The sequence below is a fragment of the Prinia subflava genome, chromosome 1 (assembly GCF_021018805.1).
Source record: "Prinia subflava isolate CZ2003 ecotype Zambia chromosome 1, Cam_Psub_1.2, whole genome shotgun sequence".
In the NCBI taxonomy this organism is placed as follows: domain Eukaryota; kingdom Metazoa; phylum Chordata; class Aves; order Passeriformes; family Cisticolidae; genus Prinia; species Prinia subflava.
Genome location: NC_086247.1, coordinates 42,220,739 through 42,238,002, shown reverse-complemented (window position 1 = coordinate 42,238,002; position 17,264 = coordinate 42,220,739). Strand labels below are relative to the sequence as shown.

Below are 17,264 nucleotides of genomic sequence, written 5' to 3'. Positions count from 1 at the left end.
GAATTTTTTTACTTTCTATTTATACTGGGAGCAAATTTAATTTCCAGAAAATCCAGATCATCCTTGACTGGACTTTTAGAAGTTCTTGTTGTTTTTTACTGGGAAGATGGCACAATCTTGTACCTGTGTTCCGTTCTTCGAGCTAGGTGAATTTGTTTTGTGTGAAGGTTACAGCATGATCAAAGCAAGCATGTTGAGTGCACTCCTGCACAAGGGCAAGAGTGGGTGCTCAAGGTAGTATTTAATTCCAGTTAATTTTGCTGGAAGTTTCTAAGTCTGTAATTACAAATTACAGTAAGCAGAGTTTTTTTGTTAGGTTCTTTGTTTGGTTTTTGTTTGTTCTTCTAAATCCACTGTGTTAATATTTAAGGTATTCTGTGTCGCTTGTACCAATAATAGTTTTCTATTAAAACATTCAGTAATTACTTCACTTAAAGTTTGAAGTATTGATGATGAAACATGAATCATATATGCCAGGGACATAGAAGCAGTTTAGTGGGTTTGGGTTGGGGGGGAGTTTTGTTGTTATTGACAGGGTTTTGTGTGTGTTGGGTTTCTTGTTTGGGTTATTGTGGATTTTTTTTTTAACACAAGGGTTTTTTACTCTTATTTCTAACTTCAGAACAATATTTTGCTACTTAGTTCTAGCAGTGATAAGAATTTTAGTGTGGGGAGCCTGGCACTTGCTCTCAGATGTTGTTGTCTCTTTTCAGAGCAGATCTAAATTATTTTCTGGAGCTGCTCTGGAGGTTTCCCAAGTCCTTCACTGCTCCCCTTGGGCAGTTATGGGAACCAGTGAACACAGATAATATGATGGAAAAAATGTGATGAACACAGGTCAGCTCATCATAAGCAGTTGTTATTTTCTAGTAAATGTCATCTCCTACAGTTTAATGTGTTGGGTATAATTTTACGATACAGCTGAGTCAGTGCAGTGGCTTTTTATCACAAAAAGCTACTTTATTCTCACACTATCCTCATGGTTTTGCAAACGAAGGCACTGAGAGACACAGCTCTGACATTTGTTGTTCTTTTTTTCTGAGTCCATTCAGTTGATTAACTGGTTGGATTTGATTTTTGCCTGAAGGAAAAACAGCTTTTTTGCTAAATTAGTGTGACAATTTGGCTAATAGAGGAGCCTGGTTTGTGCAAGAGCAACAGAATTCTGGGAGAAAGCATGGAACATCAGGACAATGAGCAGCTGGGTCATCTCAGCTGTGCTGAAAGTTGATAGCACGGAATCAGAAATGAACTTAAATCCTGTTTGGTACCATCTTTTATGTTCTTTTTAAAGAGCTAAACTGTGACTCAGAATTTCTGCAGTCAGAGCAGAAGTTCTGAGAAATGGCGGATTTAAGCTACTGGTGAAGCCTAAAGTAATGTGTGAATGTTAAAGTACCTGGGGTTTGTGGGTGGAGGTTGTTGTGGGATTTTTTTATTTGAGACTGCACATACCAATGAGAATCTATTCAGTCATGTGATGCAGAGTAGAAGTTTGTCATTGTGGTTTGGCAGACTCAACTCCAGAGCATTTATGAATGTGGAGTAAAAACTTTGTGGTTGAAGTGTGATTGTCAGTGCTCATCTCTAGTCAGAATTAGACGTGTAAGCATGCAGACTTAGTGTTTATCACAGATCAGAATGGGACCAGGGGAATGGCAAAATGCATTTCAGTTAAGGTTTTAAAAAAGCTCTATGTCAAAAGATTGAGATGTGATCTGCTTCTTGATGTACTCTGCTGTTGCTTTCAGTATATGTGCTGCCTGGGCTGGTTTGTTAAGCTGTGAGAAGACTGGCCAAAATGTGTAACTCTCTGCTCAGTTAGCAAGCTGAAGGAGCTCAGTATGGGCTCAGATGAGTGGCAGTACCAAGGCAGAACGGAAGGTGAGGTCACACATGAATGACTTAATTTCCTTCCACTGTCCCCATAAGGCTTTTCCCTGGGAGTTTGACCAATTTGGAGACAATAGTGTCTGCAGTTTTTAGAAGCCTCTCCCTAGTCTGTGTTATTTAAAAAAAAAAGTTTTAAACGCTGGTTAAGAGAGGGTATAGTTCTGCAAGGTAAGCTGTTAGAAGAGTTGCTAAAAGGTATGTGTATCTATACTGGTCTATATATCTACATCTATTATCTGACTAAATAATATTGCAGTATATTAAAACTTTTTGTTTCTTGCATAGAGACTGCTTGGAGTACAGACTAGGTTAATGTACAACCTGAAATTACAGTGATAGGCAAACCTGAGTAAGTGATATGCAAAACAGTTTTCTTTGACCTTCATCTTTTTCAAACTTGCTAATAACATCATGTGTACCCAGTCTTAATTTTTAGTTTATGGAGCACCTGGACTCTTACAGTACAGGAAAGGATCTCTAGTGATAACACTATAGTTGTAAGAAGCTATAAGAAAAAATAAGTATATAAGCAGCTGTAAGTAAGTGGAAGTTTTATGGTATTATTAGTATTGTTACTACATCATTGTGCATATTTTATTTGAAAATAAAAGTGTTCCATGATTGCATGCACAAATGTTAATTACCTTTCTTCCCTCAGTGCTGAAGTACCATAGGAGCTTTGATGCTGTGAAGCAATTGAGCATCCAGTTGTTTAATATCTATCAATATCTGCCTTTTTTCCTGAATAATAATGAAAATCCTGTAATTACAGTTTGGTTAGTGACTGTTAGTTGGCTCTCTAAGGTCAGTTCATCTTTGTATTCTGTTGTGAATACATCTTTATTGCTCTTTAACAATTTAATCAATGCTTCTGTGCTTATTTTTTTTTCTCCTCTGGCAAGTGGCAGTGTTAATCACTAGATTAAAAAGACTTGATTTTCAATTTGTTTTCAGATATTCGTCTTTTGTTGGGTTTTTTTAAAAGCATGTGAAATCAAGTGAAAATAACTCAGTCTTACAGTTGACATTTATTAGGAAAATCTGTGTTAAATGTTACATTCTTTAATTATATTTTGGAGTAAATTTACCATATTGATTTTTATGTGGATTCTGGTTGATTAGAACTTCATAGACAGTCAATTGATTTTGAAATGTGCTGGATCTAAACAGTATTGTGCTTGGGAAGGAGAATTTGAACAAAAGACTAAAGAGAGCTCTCCTATCTTCTGGTTTATGGCTTGTGTTGGTATTACTTGGTGGTAATTAACTTCCAGTGAAGCAGTTAGTTGCTTCAGAGCAATTAGAGTGCTAAATAAATTTGTGCAGGCAATATTTGTTTGACTTGGAAAATATATTCAGCAGTTTCCAGTGTGTAACATATAAAAGCAATGAAGTTGTTTGCCTTTCCTTAATGTGAGCAGTATTAATTACATTATTCCATTTTCTCTAGTTAAAGTACCTCGTAATTTTCGCTTGTTGGAAGAACTTGAAGAAGGGCAGAAGGGAGTAGGTGATGGTACAGTAAGCTGGGGCCTTGAAGATGATGAAGATATGACACTCACCAGATGGACAGGAATGATTATTGGGCCACCAAGGGTAAGTGTGATGAAATGAAATATTTTTGTTAAGTTTTTAAGCAATGCAAAATGCAAAAACATGTTACTGTTCTGCAGTGTAAAGGGATTAGTTAAAATGCAATGTATGAAATTGTAGAAATAGTGTATAATTCCTCACTTTCTGGCATGTAAGTGTTTCAGGCTAGCCTCCCCTGTTTCTGCAGCTGTCTATAAAAGCCAGTTGTGATTTGAGACCCATTTTACTGAGTTATGTTTATATTAATTCTGTATTTCCACTGTTACTGAACGTAAGTGTACACTGATAGTCTTTCAGTATAATAGTGTTAGAATTTCAGTTAAAACGTACATAAATATAGCAGCTTTTAATCACTTCTAGTCCTTCTGACCTTTGAAGTTCTGTAGAACGTCACTTAGACTGATACAACTTGCAAGAGAAGTAATTACCTCTTGTGTGTATCAGCCACATCAGATGTGAGTGGAGACATCTTCAGTTGACTTACTGCATGCTTTCTCATAAGTTACAGTATGATGAAAAAGATGGCTGTGTAACTGAGACCTTTAAATATCTAGGTAGCCTCAAGTTAGCACCTCTTCCACTGCTAGAATGAGAACTGTCTTGTATTCCCTTGGTGCTCCAGGGCTTCTGGAATGAACTGTCCAAGGCAGAGATCAGAACTCTGCCTCAGTGAAAATAATGTCTTACATAGTAGGAGAGTTCAGAGATAGATTCAGTGTAATTCAAGTTGCTTTTGGAAGTCTGTTGCCACTTGGAGTAGGCTGCTTTGAACGCCAGAATGACTTTGCTGAGCTCCTAAGATTTGGGTACAGTTGGGAGACACCACATTTAAAATGTAATCATAATTACTGTATGCTTTCAGTATTAGCTTCTGTGGAATCAGTGTTTGAGTACATTTTGAAGAAAGCTTGTAGTCTAGTGTGTTGGGATAAAAACTTGAAAATTTGACGTAGCTGTCATAGGATGTCCCTGGCCCTCCAAAAACCCTCCAGAACCGCCTGTGGCTGCTTTCTTGTTCAACCTAAGGTACACTACTACGCATCTTTGAAAAGAGATTATGATGTGTATAATACTGTTACGTAAGGTCCCATGTGTTTAAAAAAAAAAGTATTCAAGTCAGCTTGGGATACACTTTTACTCCTGGTCAATTTGTAGCTCTGTGATTTTATTTATTTTATAATAAAGAGTGCATGCAAATAATATATCTTGTGCTGTTTCAGAGGCATGCAGCCTTGCAGATAGAATGACTTGCAATGTGTAGTGACTGTAGAAAGTGGAAGCCACCAACTCCCAAACCAGTGACAGCACCTTGAGAAGAATTGCATATTTAGTTTCAGGGTCTGTAGATGAGTGGTTTTTGGAATTGGCTGAATTAAGTAGGTGGTGCAGTTAGGCAAAACATGGAGAAAGTTGCTAATACTGTCCATGAAGTTCTTCTCATATGTGGCTTCTCTGCAGTTTTGCAGAAAAACTGCTTATCATTTTTTTTTCTTGCTCCATTTGAAAGGTGACCCAACAGCAACAGAGGCGGGTAAGATTTGTCTTGGATTAAAGAAACATTTTTCTGACTTCCAGAAAATGGGATTTTAGGGGTTTTTTTTTGGAAACTGGCCAGGGATGCCTGGCTTGCAGTAAAACAATGACTTGGTGAATTGAGCAAAATTGAGAAGCCACCTGGATATGAATAAGGGAATGAGAACGAGTGCTGTTCTTGGGATTTTCCAGAGTTGTGAGCAGAGTTATATACATTTTGGCCTATTTTCACTATAGCTGACAACATCTGGGGAAGTGAGTTGTTTTGGCTTAATGAATAATAAGAATTTTAGTTACTGTGGTTTTTTGCTGTGCTACCAGCTATGTTACCTGTAGCAGGACAAGATGGCTTTTGTCTGGCCTTTAGCTTTTACTCATAGGATCAGAATGTTAAGGGTTGGAAGGGTCCTGAAGGATCCTCTTGTCCCATCACCCCTGCCATGGGCAGGGACACCTCCCTCTAGACCAGATTGCTCAGGACCTCATCTGATCTGTCCTTGAACACTGCCAGGGTTGAGCATCCACAGCCTCCCTGGGCAACCTTGTCCAGTGCCTAATTTACACTCACAGTAATGGGAAAGAATAATAGAAAACCTTTTGTCTTGCTTTGTTTTGTTCTGACCCACTTTCTGTTCAGTCTCTGTGCCTGCTCAAAAATTATGGTGCACAGTTCGGGTGCTTCAGCAGTCCTGTTTTCATCCCGTGTTTTAATTAACCACAGACTACATTGTTGTTTGATAACTTGGCTATGTGTTGGAGAGTGACATATACTGGGAGAGCGATAGGTGACTGATACAGAACAGGTTAAAGATGCTAGTTCTGGAAAGTTGAGAGGCATGTTACTGCTTTTTTGTTCATGTTGGCTCTACCTGTTGTGCCTGTGCAAAGGCAGGTGTAGAAACGGAGTTCATCTTCCTTTTGGAACACAGAGGTATGTGCATCAGTGACCAGGAAAGCACTGATCCTTGGTATGGCCTGTTTGACAAGACTAAAAAAAATAGAACCAGATCTAATTCTAATGTGGCTTTCTCAAAGTATAGTTGCACTTAGAATTATCTGTTCCATGGTCACTTTGGAATGACATGTGCCAACTAGCAGTCACTTTACTGTTCAAGCTCAAATCCTCCAGTAAACCAAGTAATTCTCAGCTGCAGAAATTTCAGATATTTTCTGTTGTGCAAACAACTTCCAGAGTATGTTTCTTTTGCAGGTTATATTTTTATTTTGATTTTGGCTGTGTCTTAACTGTTGAGTTGTAAGCATTTCCATCTTTCTCCATTTCCAATTTTTTTACAGTGTTAGGTATTTCATTATAGGAGAAGGTGGTAATTTTCCTAAAGCTAATTGATTTCTCTTGTCCTGTACTGTGTCACTGTTATTTTGAGCATGCAGATGGATAGAAAGGATGAGGAAAATGTGACTTAAAACCAGAATTGTATTAAAACTTGTGTATGGTGTAGTCAATAAGCAGTGTAATTTATGCATAATCATGAAATAATCAATATAACCAAAACAGTGAAAATCAGTCGGTAATCCAAGACCTTCAGTTGGTACACATTTTAACAAATTTAGGTTTATTTCGTATTTCTTAATCATTACTCCTCTTGCCTTTGCTCTGTTTTGAAAAATTTATTAATATTTACCTTTCAGTAAAATGCATTAGTCTGTCTTTTTGTTTTCTAGACAAACTATGAAAACAGAATATACAGTCTGAAAGTAGAGTGTGGACCTAAATACCCAGAAGCACCTCCTACAGTTAGATTTGTAACTAAAATTAATATGAATGGAATAAATAATTCCAATGGAATGGTAAGTTGAAATGGTAAGATCAACCATGTTGTTAATTTATACTAAAAAATATTTCTGTGAAAATCAGGTGAGGTATATGCACGTTGGACAGAGCTTTTGTATTTAATTTTTATAATATAAACACAGATTTAAGTTGAATTTTGGTGGCCTACTACTTCAAGTCTTTGTGGCTTTTTGTGGCTTACAATGAGATAAACATTCTTTATAATATTGAGACCATTGTCTCTTTTAAATGAAGATGAAGGTTTTAGTTTTGAACATGAAAACAATAAGTGCTTAAGCTGTGTGTAGGTTTTTCCCTCATAATACTCTTATAAAAGGGGATTAATTTCATATTGTAGCAGGAATATTATGAACTCTCTCTGTTTCCACTAATTAAAAAAGGAGGTTATTCCTGATGAGACTCACTCTGGATGTATTAGCTATAATGAACTGGTGTGGTTATACTCTTGTTTCCTTTATACTGGATTTACTCAAATCCAAGGTGATTCTGAGCTTCAGTCTTAAGACCTTTTGATATTGCTGGTAATCACTTGCATTTTAAAGATCAATTTACTGATCCTGCAGTTAGGGTGGGATGAGTTCACAGACACAAGCTGTGGCAGCAGCTCAAGAAAGTTTGTTACTCTGTTACTCACCAGGCGCTTAAATACTGCTGAGCAAGCGAGGTGCCCCTGCTCGAGGAGAGGAGGTGTGAGCTGGCTTGCATTTTCAGGGGTGTGTGCATGTATCATCAGGAAACACAGTCACATTTGTGTGTACATTTGTCTTTAGCAAATGCAGAGTAATTGAGTTAAGGTAATACCTAAGGGTACATTAGCATCTTTGGATTTTAAATAATTTGTAAAATTTAAAAGAAGGATGGACTTGGATTTCTGTAATTAACAGTACTGAACTGTGAAGCTCAGGTGTCTCAATGACTGTAGCAAGGGAAGAGGTTCTCAGGGGATCTTTTGAGCTGTTGCAGGTTGCAGAGTAGTGTTCCGGTTGGTCATCCAAAGCTAGTGCGCTAATGCTTCAGAAATAATCTAAAATTACTCTGAAAATACTTTCATGTAGCTAGCAATCTTACTGTACCTGAAGATCCTGTTAAAATTGCTATCTGCAATGTTATCATGCCCTTAATCACAGATGTGGTTTGTTGTCTAAGGGTGTGTGTTTACTGACAAGCTGTGAGAAGCTAAAGTACTGCTTATAGTATGTTTGGAAGATGATTTTCATACCTCTTCCTGGTACCATAGGAACATATATTTATTGTGATTCAGTGCAGAAGTATGCTCTCATGGCTTCATCTCTGCATACCTCAAGGTATAGATGTTGGTTTTCAGAAGCAGGACCTTAGACTAGCAGAGCCTGAAGGCTCCTGTTTCCCGAAGCCAGTAAGTTGGAGCCTGTGTTTGGAAAAGTCTACACTCGATCAGCTTGCTAAGGAGCAGGGTGACTAGTGTGACAGGAAATCTGCCTGGTCGTTTTAAAAGCACTGTTCAAACTGAGTCATTGCTACAGGAAAAATTGATTTTAATAAGTTAATAACCTTCCATCAAACCATCATTGGATAAACTTGTGTATCTTATGGAGGATTTGCTAGGCAAGTGCATAACTTCTTTTTAATGGATTTAAATAGGAATAAATATTATTTTTTGTGAAAAGAATTTTCATAAGTGATTAATTTAAACCACATTTATTATGTAATTTTTAATGTGCCCATTGTCTCAGTGTCTTGCATTTTATCTTATTTTGTCTTTGTGGTCATTAGGGAAACCGTGAAATAAACAGTGGGGGCATGTTCAGCATCCTGGAGCAGTTAATATTGCTGCTTCCTGATAGTTCCTTCATGTTTCTTCCAAGCTGTTCTACTGTCTGGTCACCTTTCATTTAATAGATCATAACTGGCTTGCTGCATTCTTTGAATTAATGGCAGGGTTTCATCTGCAGACTTCCTCTGCTATCTGCACTTCTGCAGGCACCCTGGCTTTTGACATGTGGCCAGCTTTTGGTCACATTGCTTATAGATGTCAGGAAGAAGTTGTGACTTGCCAAAAAGAGACCTGAGGCAAACAGAAGCTGAAATTGTTCTATCTTAGCAGGTTATACTCAAAACATTTGTAATGTTGTTAAGGTAGGCTTGTGTGCCAGTTAACATCTGTGGAAAAGTAGGGCCCACACTGGGAGTTTTAAAGGGTAATAATTTCTGTTGAGTTAGAGTGTAAGTGGTGGAGGGGAAAGATGGATAAATGCAGTTACTAGGGATCTAAGGAATTTGTTCTCATACTGCCCTGTATGAGAACATACAGGGGGTTCTCAACTTTCTTGACTTAAAAATTCCTTTACACTTCACATGAAACAGGCATGTGTGTAATGAATTTATCAGTACTGACAGCTACAACTTAATTGATTTTTTTGTTTGATTATTCTGTGAGAGACGAATTTGTAAGTAACTTTTCTGGCAGCAGCATATCTTCAGGAATCACCTTTTAGTAAATATAGTGCAGGAGAGGAGAGAACTTGTTCAGGAATATTTTATCTCAGAAGATTTAGGTGCTCTGAGGCACCATGTTAAATTGTCTTTCTTTTCTTATCTGCAAGTTAGTTTTTTGTGGGTGATTTCTTTTTAATTTACCTATGGAGTTGCTGTATTTGTAAACAGAATTAGATTCCTAAGGTCAGAAAAACTAGTCCAAGTACTTGTGTAGAGCTGGACAAAATGCTTTTATGTGCATCACTGTTGTAAAACTTTGGATTGTCATTTGTAATGCTACAGGGTCCTTTCTCTTGGAGACTTACGTATCCCATATTGATAAAAGACAGGTTTCATTCTAATGTGCTGTTTGTTTCCCCATTTTCTTTTGAGGTTGTCTGATTTTTGCATCTGTGATAGCTCCTGTGGCTGCTCCTCAGCAGTCTGTCTTGCAGGATTTGCAATCATTTCTGTTCATTTAGATACCATTTACAGCTGGAAATACTTGTTTCCTTTTACATCACTTGGGACTCTCAGCTGTAAATCTGTCAGCTGTCCAGTTACTTCCTTGAGTATGTTTGCTGTAGACATTTGCTACTTGCCGAAGTTACTTGGAACATTGTAAACACTGAATGCTTTGCATCATTGTGTAAAATAATCGGTTTAATTTTCAACTGTTTAGAAAAAAATAATGCATTTTATATATTGCTTCTCTTGCTATTGTTCAAGGTTCCACAGTGGTGTACCCTCCCAGTTAAATAGTCTTCAGATTGCAGTTTGCAGTTTTACTAGCTTTTATGTGACCTTGAAATGTCTCCCTCTGTGTTCCAGGGTGTGCATTTGAATATTACTTAATGCTTTTGTGTGATTTGAATGTAGTTTGTGTCACTCTCTTAAGTGTCTTTAAATGTCTTATCATTGTTCTTCATAAAATCAGTTTATTATGCACTAACTTGGAAATCAATTCTGCAAGACAGAAAACAGAGCCAAAATCTTTACTGCAAGATGTTATGAAAGAAGTTGGTGACTTGCAGAAAAGAGACTTGAGATAAACAAGCAACAAAAATGTCACGTTGCAGTAGTCTTTAGTCAGAAAACATTCATAGCAATGTTAAAGCAGAGTTTGCAGTGTGTGAGTTTTTTTGTTGCAAATTCCCAGCAAAAAAGAAAAGCAGGAAGAGCTTATTCTTGAGTGATCAGCTCTCATCTTCCAGTCTTTGTAGAGCTACATTATTTGAAGAGCAGTGGTGACTGGCTGCTGTGTGCTGTGATTGAGGCAAACATCCAGACCTGAGGGAGCCGACAAAGGCAAAATTGAGGAGAAATAAGGAGAAGAAAGATGATGTGAAAGCAGAATTTCCAGACTGAAGATAGATGTTAATTTTTGTAGTCCCAGAGCAACTTCCTTTCCAGCCATTTTGCCTCCTATCTACCATGTTAACCCAACCCCCTCTTCAAAAAAGTAGTAATAGTAGAGGAATTACAGTGATGATTTCACCAGTGCTAACTTTCAAAACCTTTCTGTATTAGCTCATAATGCACTCATGCATTTTAAACTGGCGTGATGTTGCTGCATAATAGAACTTTTCTTTTGATGGAGTTTTTTTTATCAAATGTTTGCAATAATTATTAAGTAATCTGACTGCCATTCGTACTGCAGTTTAATGATACACTGTTGTTGGCAGCTCTACTGACTTAAGGGGTTCCCAACTCGGAGCATAACACAGTGTGAAAAGAAATGCTTTTAAGTGCTGAGCTGTAAATAAGGTCAAGGATCCTGCTTAGGGACTTCTTTCCAAGACAGTGTTTTAAACTGTGTGGGTTCTGTCAGTTCAGTTCAGGAAATATTTCCCTGTACATGGTTTACCTGAGCTAATAGGCTGTAGCACTGTTAAAGGAACAAGAGAAGGAACAGAAGTTTCTTAGGATAGTATTGCTGCCCAAGTCAGCATGTTGTTAAACCTTGGCCTCAGTTTTCTCCTACAAAAAGGCTTAGTCTCATCTGGTTTTCTGAAAATAGACAGCCTCACTTCAATAATCTTGAAATAAAACATCTGTGTTAACATTCTTATTTCTGATTCCAGGTCTTTTTTTCTTTCAGCTTGCCCTAATTAAGATGGGACAAGAAACTTCTTGATGTTTTATGCTGCCTAAATCATAAAACAGTGGTTTCCAGCACTCGTGTAGCCATGTGGGCTGCAGTTCTACCAAAGGAATCCAGTAGCATGCAATAGCCCTGTTCCTGCCCCAGGGCCTGCTTTGCACTTGCACAGCTGTAGGCCCCTCTGTGTTCTTAAGTTCCTCCATGCAGGAGCTGGGACCTAACCTGCTGCCAAAACAATTCCCAGGATGACTTTCAATTGCTGACTTTCCTATGGAAACCTCCCTGTTATAATATAATTGTGTAAATTGTCCCACAGGTTTTATAAACGCATAGGAGAAGTCCCATGTCCTTTCCTTTCAGTTCATATTCCAGTTGGTAAGTGATGTACAGTAATCTTCACAGCTCCGTAAGATGACTTACTGTGAGAAGGATGCAAAGAGCTAGGAAATGTCCAAGCATTAAAAATCGGTTATTTTAGTATTTCAAGACATTGCTTAGTACATGTAGTAGCTCTAGATGTATCAGAAGCACCATGTAATATTGATGTGAAAGAAATCACTAACAATAGTTGTAGCAAAGGAATAATAAGGGGAATGTTCCTCTAGAAAGGTGGACTTACAGACTCTTGTGTGGCAGGTTCTTCTAAAGAACTGAGGAACACCCAGGTGCATATATTAGCATTGTGAAGGTGATTGTTTCTTTTTTGGGAGTAATTTGAAAAAAACTATAAATTTTGTGAGATTTAGCAGCTCCAGGTTTACAGTGAACAGTTTGCTGATGTCCTCCTCTCCTCCTCCTTTCCCTCTCACTAATGTAAGTAGCAGCACAGATGGAAGGGTCCACCTGCATGGATTTTATTGCAGAATCTGTATCTGTGTGTAAGTATGTGGTTGTTTTCCTTAAAATATTTTAGAAATACAGGGACTTTATTCCACAGAGAAGGTGTCAGGGGATGCTTAGACTGTTTCTGAGAGCAATTAGGTCAATAATAATTACTTATGTAGAAGTTTTGTGTTCCGTCATAAATTAGATTTCTCTCTTCTTTTTCCAGGTGGATGCACGGAGCATACCAGTGTTAGCAAAATGGCAAAATTCATATAGCATTAAAGTTGTACTTCAAGAGCTAAGACGTCTAATGATGTCCAAAGAAAATATGAAGCTTCCACAACCTCCAGAGGGACAAACTTACAATAATTAATTTTAGCTGATTCTCAAACTTCTGTCTTAAAACAACAACCTTCTACTCATGTAATGTCTTGATTAAATCTCACAATGCAAACACCCACACATTAAAGAATTTCAGCTGGTATACATGACCTGGACATTTGTAAGAATATATATAATATATGTATGCCCAATATCTTTTCTTTCAGGCACTATGGGAGAAAAAGGCAGCACAATTATTTTTTTTTCTCTTATTGAGGCACTGTCATTTAAGCATAAGCCTGAAATAGCCTATAATTGGAATTCAGGTTTTACAAGATGAAAGCATGACAGAAAGTGTCAGATTGCTGTGGAATAATATATGTTACTGAAAATAATTTCTGGAGAGGCAGAATATAAATGGCATGCTTTATCCATCTTGCTTAGTAAAAGAGCTGCAGTTAAATTTGTTTTGAGGTAGCAGGTACAGTGAATACCGTTGCTCATCTTGTTTAATTTTGCAAGGGTGTGGGTGCCGACTACTAGTAGTGTCACAAAGTATGTTCAGGATTGTTTTGATACCTGTATTTATAAAATGGGGGGATTAATTTCTGTTAAGCAGCTCCTGTGTTACATGTATTGGACATGGCAAATATTTGTTTACAGTCTTTGTTCTAATAAACCATGCATTTAAGTTTTAGTGAAACAAAGGAAATGTATGGATATGTGATTGAGATTAAAGTTAGTCTTAAAATGTAAATAAAATGTGGAAAGTGTCTGAGGCTGTGCCATTTCTATAATAGTCATGTAATATATGTACAGTAACTGGCAGAAGTAGTGGAAAACCAAACATATTGCTGCTGGTGTTACGTGCACCTTTTGTTCTTATCACTTCTGTATGCTTGGTTTACTTGAGAGGTCAAGATATTCCATATGTTGCAGGGGAGTAAGTTCTGTCATCTGTAGTATCATTTCTTTCGACAAACTTGCACTCTGTGTGTGTGTATATAAATATATTTTAAAAACCCCACAAACACCAAACCAACCCCAAAATAAAAACAACCCCCCCGTGCCTAACCATCTTCCCTTTACTTCCCCTCCAGATTCTTTCAAGAAATGAGCATAACTTTCACTTTGCTTACTAGACCTCTAAGCAGTTTTCAGATCACATTGCTGAAGTCTGTCCTACTTCTCAGTCCTTTGTCTTGCTTTCTTGCATATTTTCCTCTTTTATGTTGCCTTTTTTTTCTTGTCTGTTCTGCTTTTGCCTTTTCTGAAACACACAAAAAAGAAACTTCAGGAAGCTTTACTAAAAATCACACCTGTGCTACAGATCATATTTCCATCTGCTTAACATGAATCATTTGCTGTGATGCCACTGTGTTCATAGCTAGAAGCTTTCTGCCTTTTCTGCAGTCCTTAGTCTGTTTTTTCAATGTATTCTGTCTGGTGGGAACACTGGTTTTATTTCTGTTACTGATTTCTCATAAGCAAATACTTAATGCTATTCTTTTGGATATTATGCCTTCTTTCCCTGCCCCTCACCTTGGAGAATGCAAACCTTTGTTTATTTTGGTGAGAATATGTAACATTGGGAGTGAGTCAGCTGTTTGCATTCAAAGTTTTATTTAGTGGTTCTTTTGAAAAAGTGGATATAATCAAAAGCCATCAACAGCTAGGTAACTTTCTTTGATAAGCCTTTTGCCTGTTTCTGATGTAAACAGTGAAAAGCAATAAGCTAGGTATTTTTTTTAATGGAAAGGTTTGATTTATATATGTCAATTTATGCTTTTTAGATAAATTGGGCACTTCCAGTATTGGTTGATTTATAGCTGCCAGCTACCTCGTGTCTGTATTTATATAACATATCATTTGTGATAGTTTGGCTGAAGTGCATTGCAACATTTTTTTCCTTGTTTTAATTTGAATGATTTTGATGCCATTAAATCTTCTTTCTTACACTAACTCTGCTAATCTATATTTAATCAATTAAAATAATGGAACTGTACAGTTCTGAGATGTGACTTTTTGGGACGATTACAACACAAACTATTGCGAGAATGTTTGTAGACTATTATTTGGTTGGTAACATAATTTAAGAGACTGGCTTATTCACAGAGCATCAAGAAGAGCCTGTTCACATGGTTCTGTGTGGTGCAAGGTGATCATGTAATAGTCTGTCCATTTGTATTGGTGAGAATCTGCATATCCAGCTCTAAACAGATACATTCTGCAGAAGGAAAAATCGGTTCTGGAGCGAGTTGAGCTGATCTCTGACACTGGAGTATGTAATACATGGATGACTATAAAGATATTCCTGCAGTGATCTTAGGTGTGTTGGTTTTCAATTGTGCTCACACTGGGACAAGTCTTAAGTAATTAATGATGAAATTTTAAAATGTCTTCAACTATTGCATGAAGTTCAGAGCCTTCTCAAAACTCTTACTACCTGAAGAAGATTTTGAAGCACTGTGTTTACTCTCCTCCAGAAAAGTTACATTTTGCAAGTGTCTATGTCTGACCAGTGTTTACTTCAAATCTGCTTTTTCATATTCTTATGGTTTCCTTAGGTAGCCCACTTAGATGACAGAATTTTAATTTTCCTCTCATGAGTATGTAATTTGTGTTATATTCTTTTGGTATTCAAGGTTTGAATTTGCCATTGTTACCAAATGTGTGGTTTTTTTTCCCCCAAACCCATATTTGAACATCTTGCAAAGCAGAGCACCATTTGAAGCCAATTGAGTGAGGGACAAAGTGGAAAAGCTCTAAATACATAATTCTTTTCGTATTGGTGGTTATTGGCTGTGATTTAAACTGACTTTGTGCTCTGAACCATTGCCAAAGTTCTTGTGTTTTGGTTGTTCAAGGCAGGGATACATTTTCTATGAAGCAAAGAAAAAAAGCCAAAGATGGTATGATTCATACTTTGTTAAACCTTAAGATACAATGGGCAAGCTATGGAAATAGCCACATTACAAATTATGTGCCTTACTCATAGATAATAAAGTACAGAAAACGTTGCAAGGTGTGAAGTTACCAATGACCGTGATTGCTCTCCTCTTCCTGAAGGCAAGCTGAGAATACTTTTCACCAAGCAAGACAGAGTCAGCAGTGCATCCCTCAACTATTATCAAATAATAATGCACATTCCTCCTAGATGTTTGTTACTGTATAAGGGATACCTAAAGAAAAATTCTAGTGCATATTATGACAGCTGATGATCTATAATGGTAACAACTGTATAATTTACACAAGTGTTTGTGTTTTACATGGTTACTTATATGGTGAGTTTGTAGCTATTTATTCGCTTTTGGGACAACAACTCAAGGCCTAAAAATATTTGTTACACTTCTTATGCTCTCTTTCGATGCAGAAGGCATACTTAATAGGCCACCAGATAATTGTCCTGTTGCAGAGACAGGATATCTGACTACTACTTGCTTTGATTCTGGCCTCTAGATGATGAAAACAGATTGCCTTAGTGTGGCTGATTTCAACTGCTAGAGGAGGAGCAAACTGGCTAAGCAAGTCTGAATATGTGTTACTGTACCAAAGAAAGACGATTTAAAACTCCTGTTGGTCTTTTATGTGAGTAACATTCCAGATCTGAAGCAGTGGGACAAAATATGTTTCTCGTCAATGTTTCTAAATAATGTGTTCAGAACTCTTTGTGAAACTTGAAAGATTTATGAGGTGGGAGGTATTGGAGGAAGATGACTGTAGTCTTTATTTAATAATAATGATAATAAATAAAGAAAAAAGCTTTAAAACTTGTTAATCCATCTGTTTTAACTCTCTGTTGAAACAATTGTGAGAGATGGTTTTTTTATGTTTCTTGTTCTGCGGATTGCCTTATTCCCTGAATCAATGTGCTGTACATTTTCTCTTGAATACTCAACTGATCATGGGCTAAAGTATGAAGGATGTAATGCTGGAAGTATAAAAATAACATACTTGATGCTTTAAAAAACTCCCTACAAAATAACTTCTTATATTACCATGGCGTTATTATTATGGTGGTCATAGTGGTTTATAATGCTGTTGGCTTTTTGTTTTTGATTTTTTTTTTTGTTTTACTAAATGGTTATATACTTTCAGCTCAATTTGTAAATAGCTGTAAGTTTATGTACAATCAATTCTGTTCTTTAAAATACACATAAGCCAACTGTCAAGTTGCATTTCCATATTCAAGCAATTCTGTAACATTTTTTAGTCTTTACCATTTTAAAATAGTGACAAATATTAAGAAAATATTTATATTAGCGACAAACAGTATAAATAGGTAACTTAATGGAAGATGTTGAGATAATGCACACATAACCAGTGTTTTAGATCTCTTCATAAAATTTGTGTTTTCTAATTTATGATTTTTCACCATTTCTTAACAGCAGCATCCCAACCTTCTGCTTTTAATGTAAGCAGTATGGATTAAATGTAAACATGGCTTTATAATCTATAAACTATATAGTTTGGGATAGGAAACCCCAAACTATATATTTGTTAAATCAGAAGTACTGAAGGAATGGCTGTGCAGTCATACTATGAAGGTTTTCCTAAGCTGGTTTGTGCTTGTTCCCACTCTGCTCCCTGCTGATTGCTACAGATTTGTAGGTATGCTGATTTAACATGTTGGCTGTTTCAATTTTAATATTACTATTATTATAATATCATGTTATTATTATTTTTAAGCATGCAGAAATGACAAAGGAAGGGAGGAAGAGTTTGATT

The 17,264-nt window shown here is 36.8% G+C and overlaps 1 protein-coding gene across 2 annotated transcripts in view; it reads left to right on the top strand.

Moving 5' to 3' along the window:
- UBE2V2 (ubiquitin conjugating enzyme E2 V2) overlaps positions 1 to 13,309 on the top strand; it is a 30,079-nt gene extending 16,770 nt beyond the window's left edge. For both annotated transcript variants that reach the window (XM_063394455.1, XM_063394446.1), the window contains exons 2-4: positions 3,344 to 3,489; positions 6,703 to 6,828; positions 12,442 to 13,309. In XM_063394455.1, coding sequence (XP_063250525.1) covers positions 3,344 to 3,489; positions 6,703 to 6,828; positions 12,442 to 12,588 — 419 coding nt within the window. In that variant the 3' untranslated portion in view covers positions 12,589 to 13,309. The remainder of the gene's footprint in view (positions 1 to 3,343; positions 3,490 to 6,702; positions 6,829 to 12,441) is intronic.
- Positions 13,310 to 17,264: the final 3,955 nt, after the last annotated feature.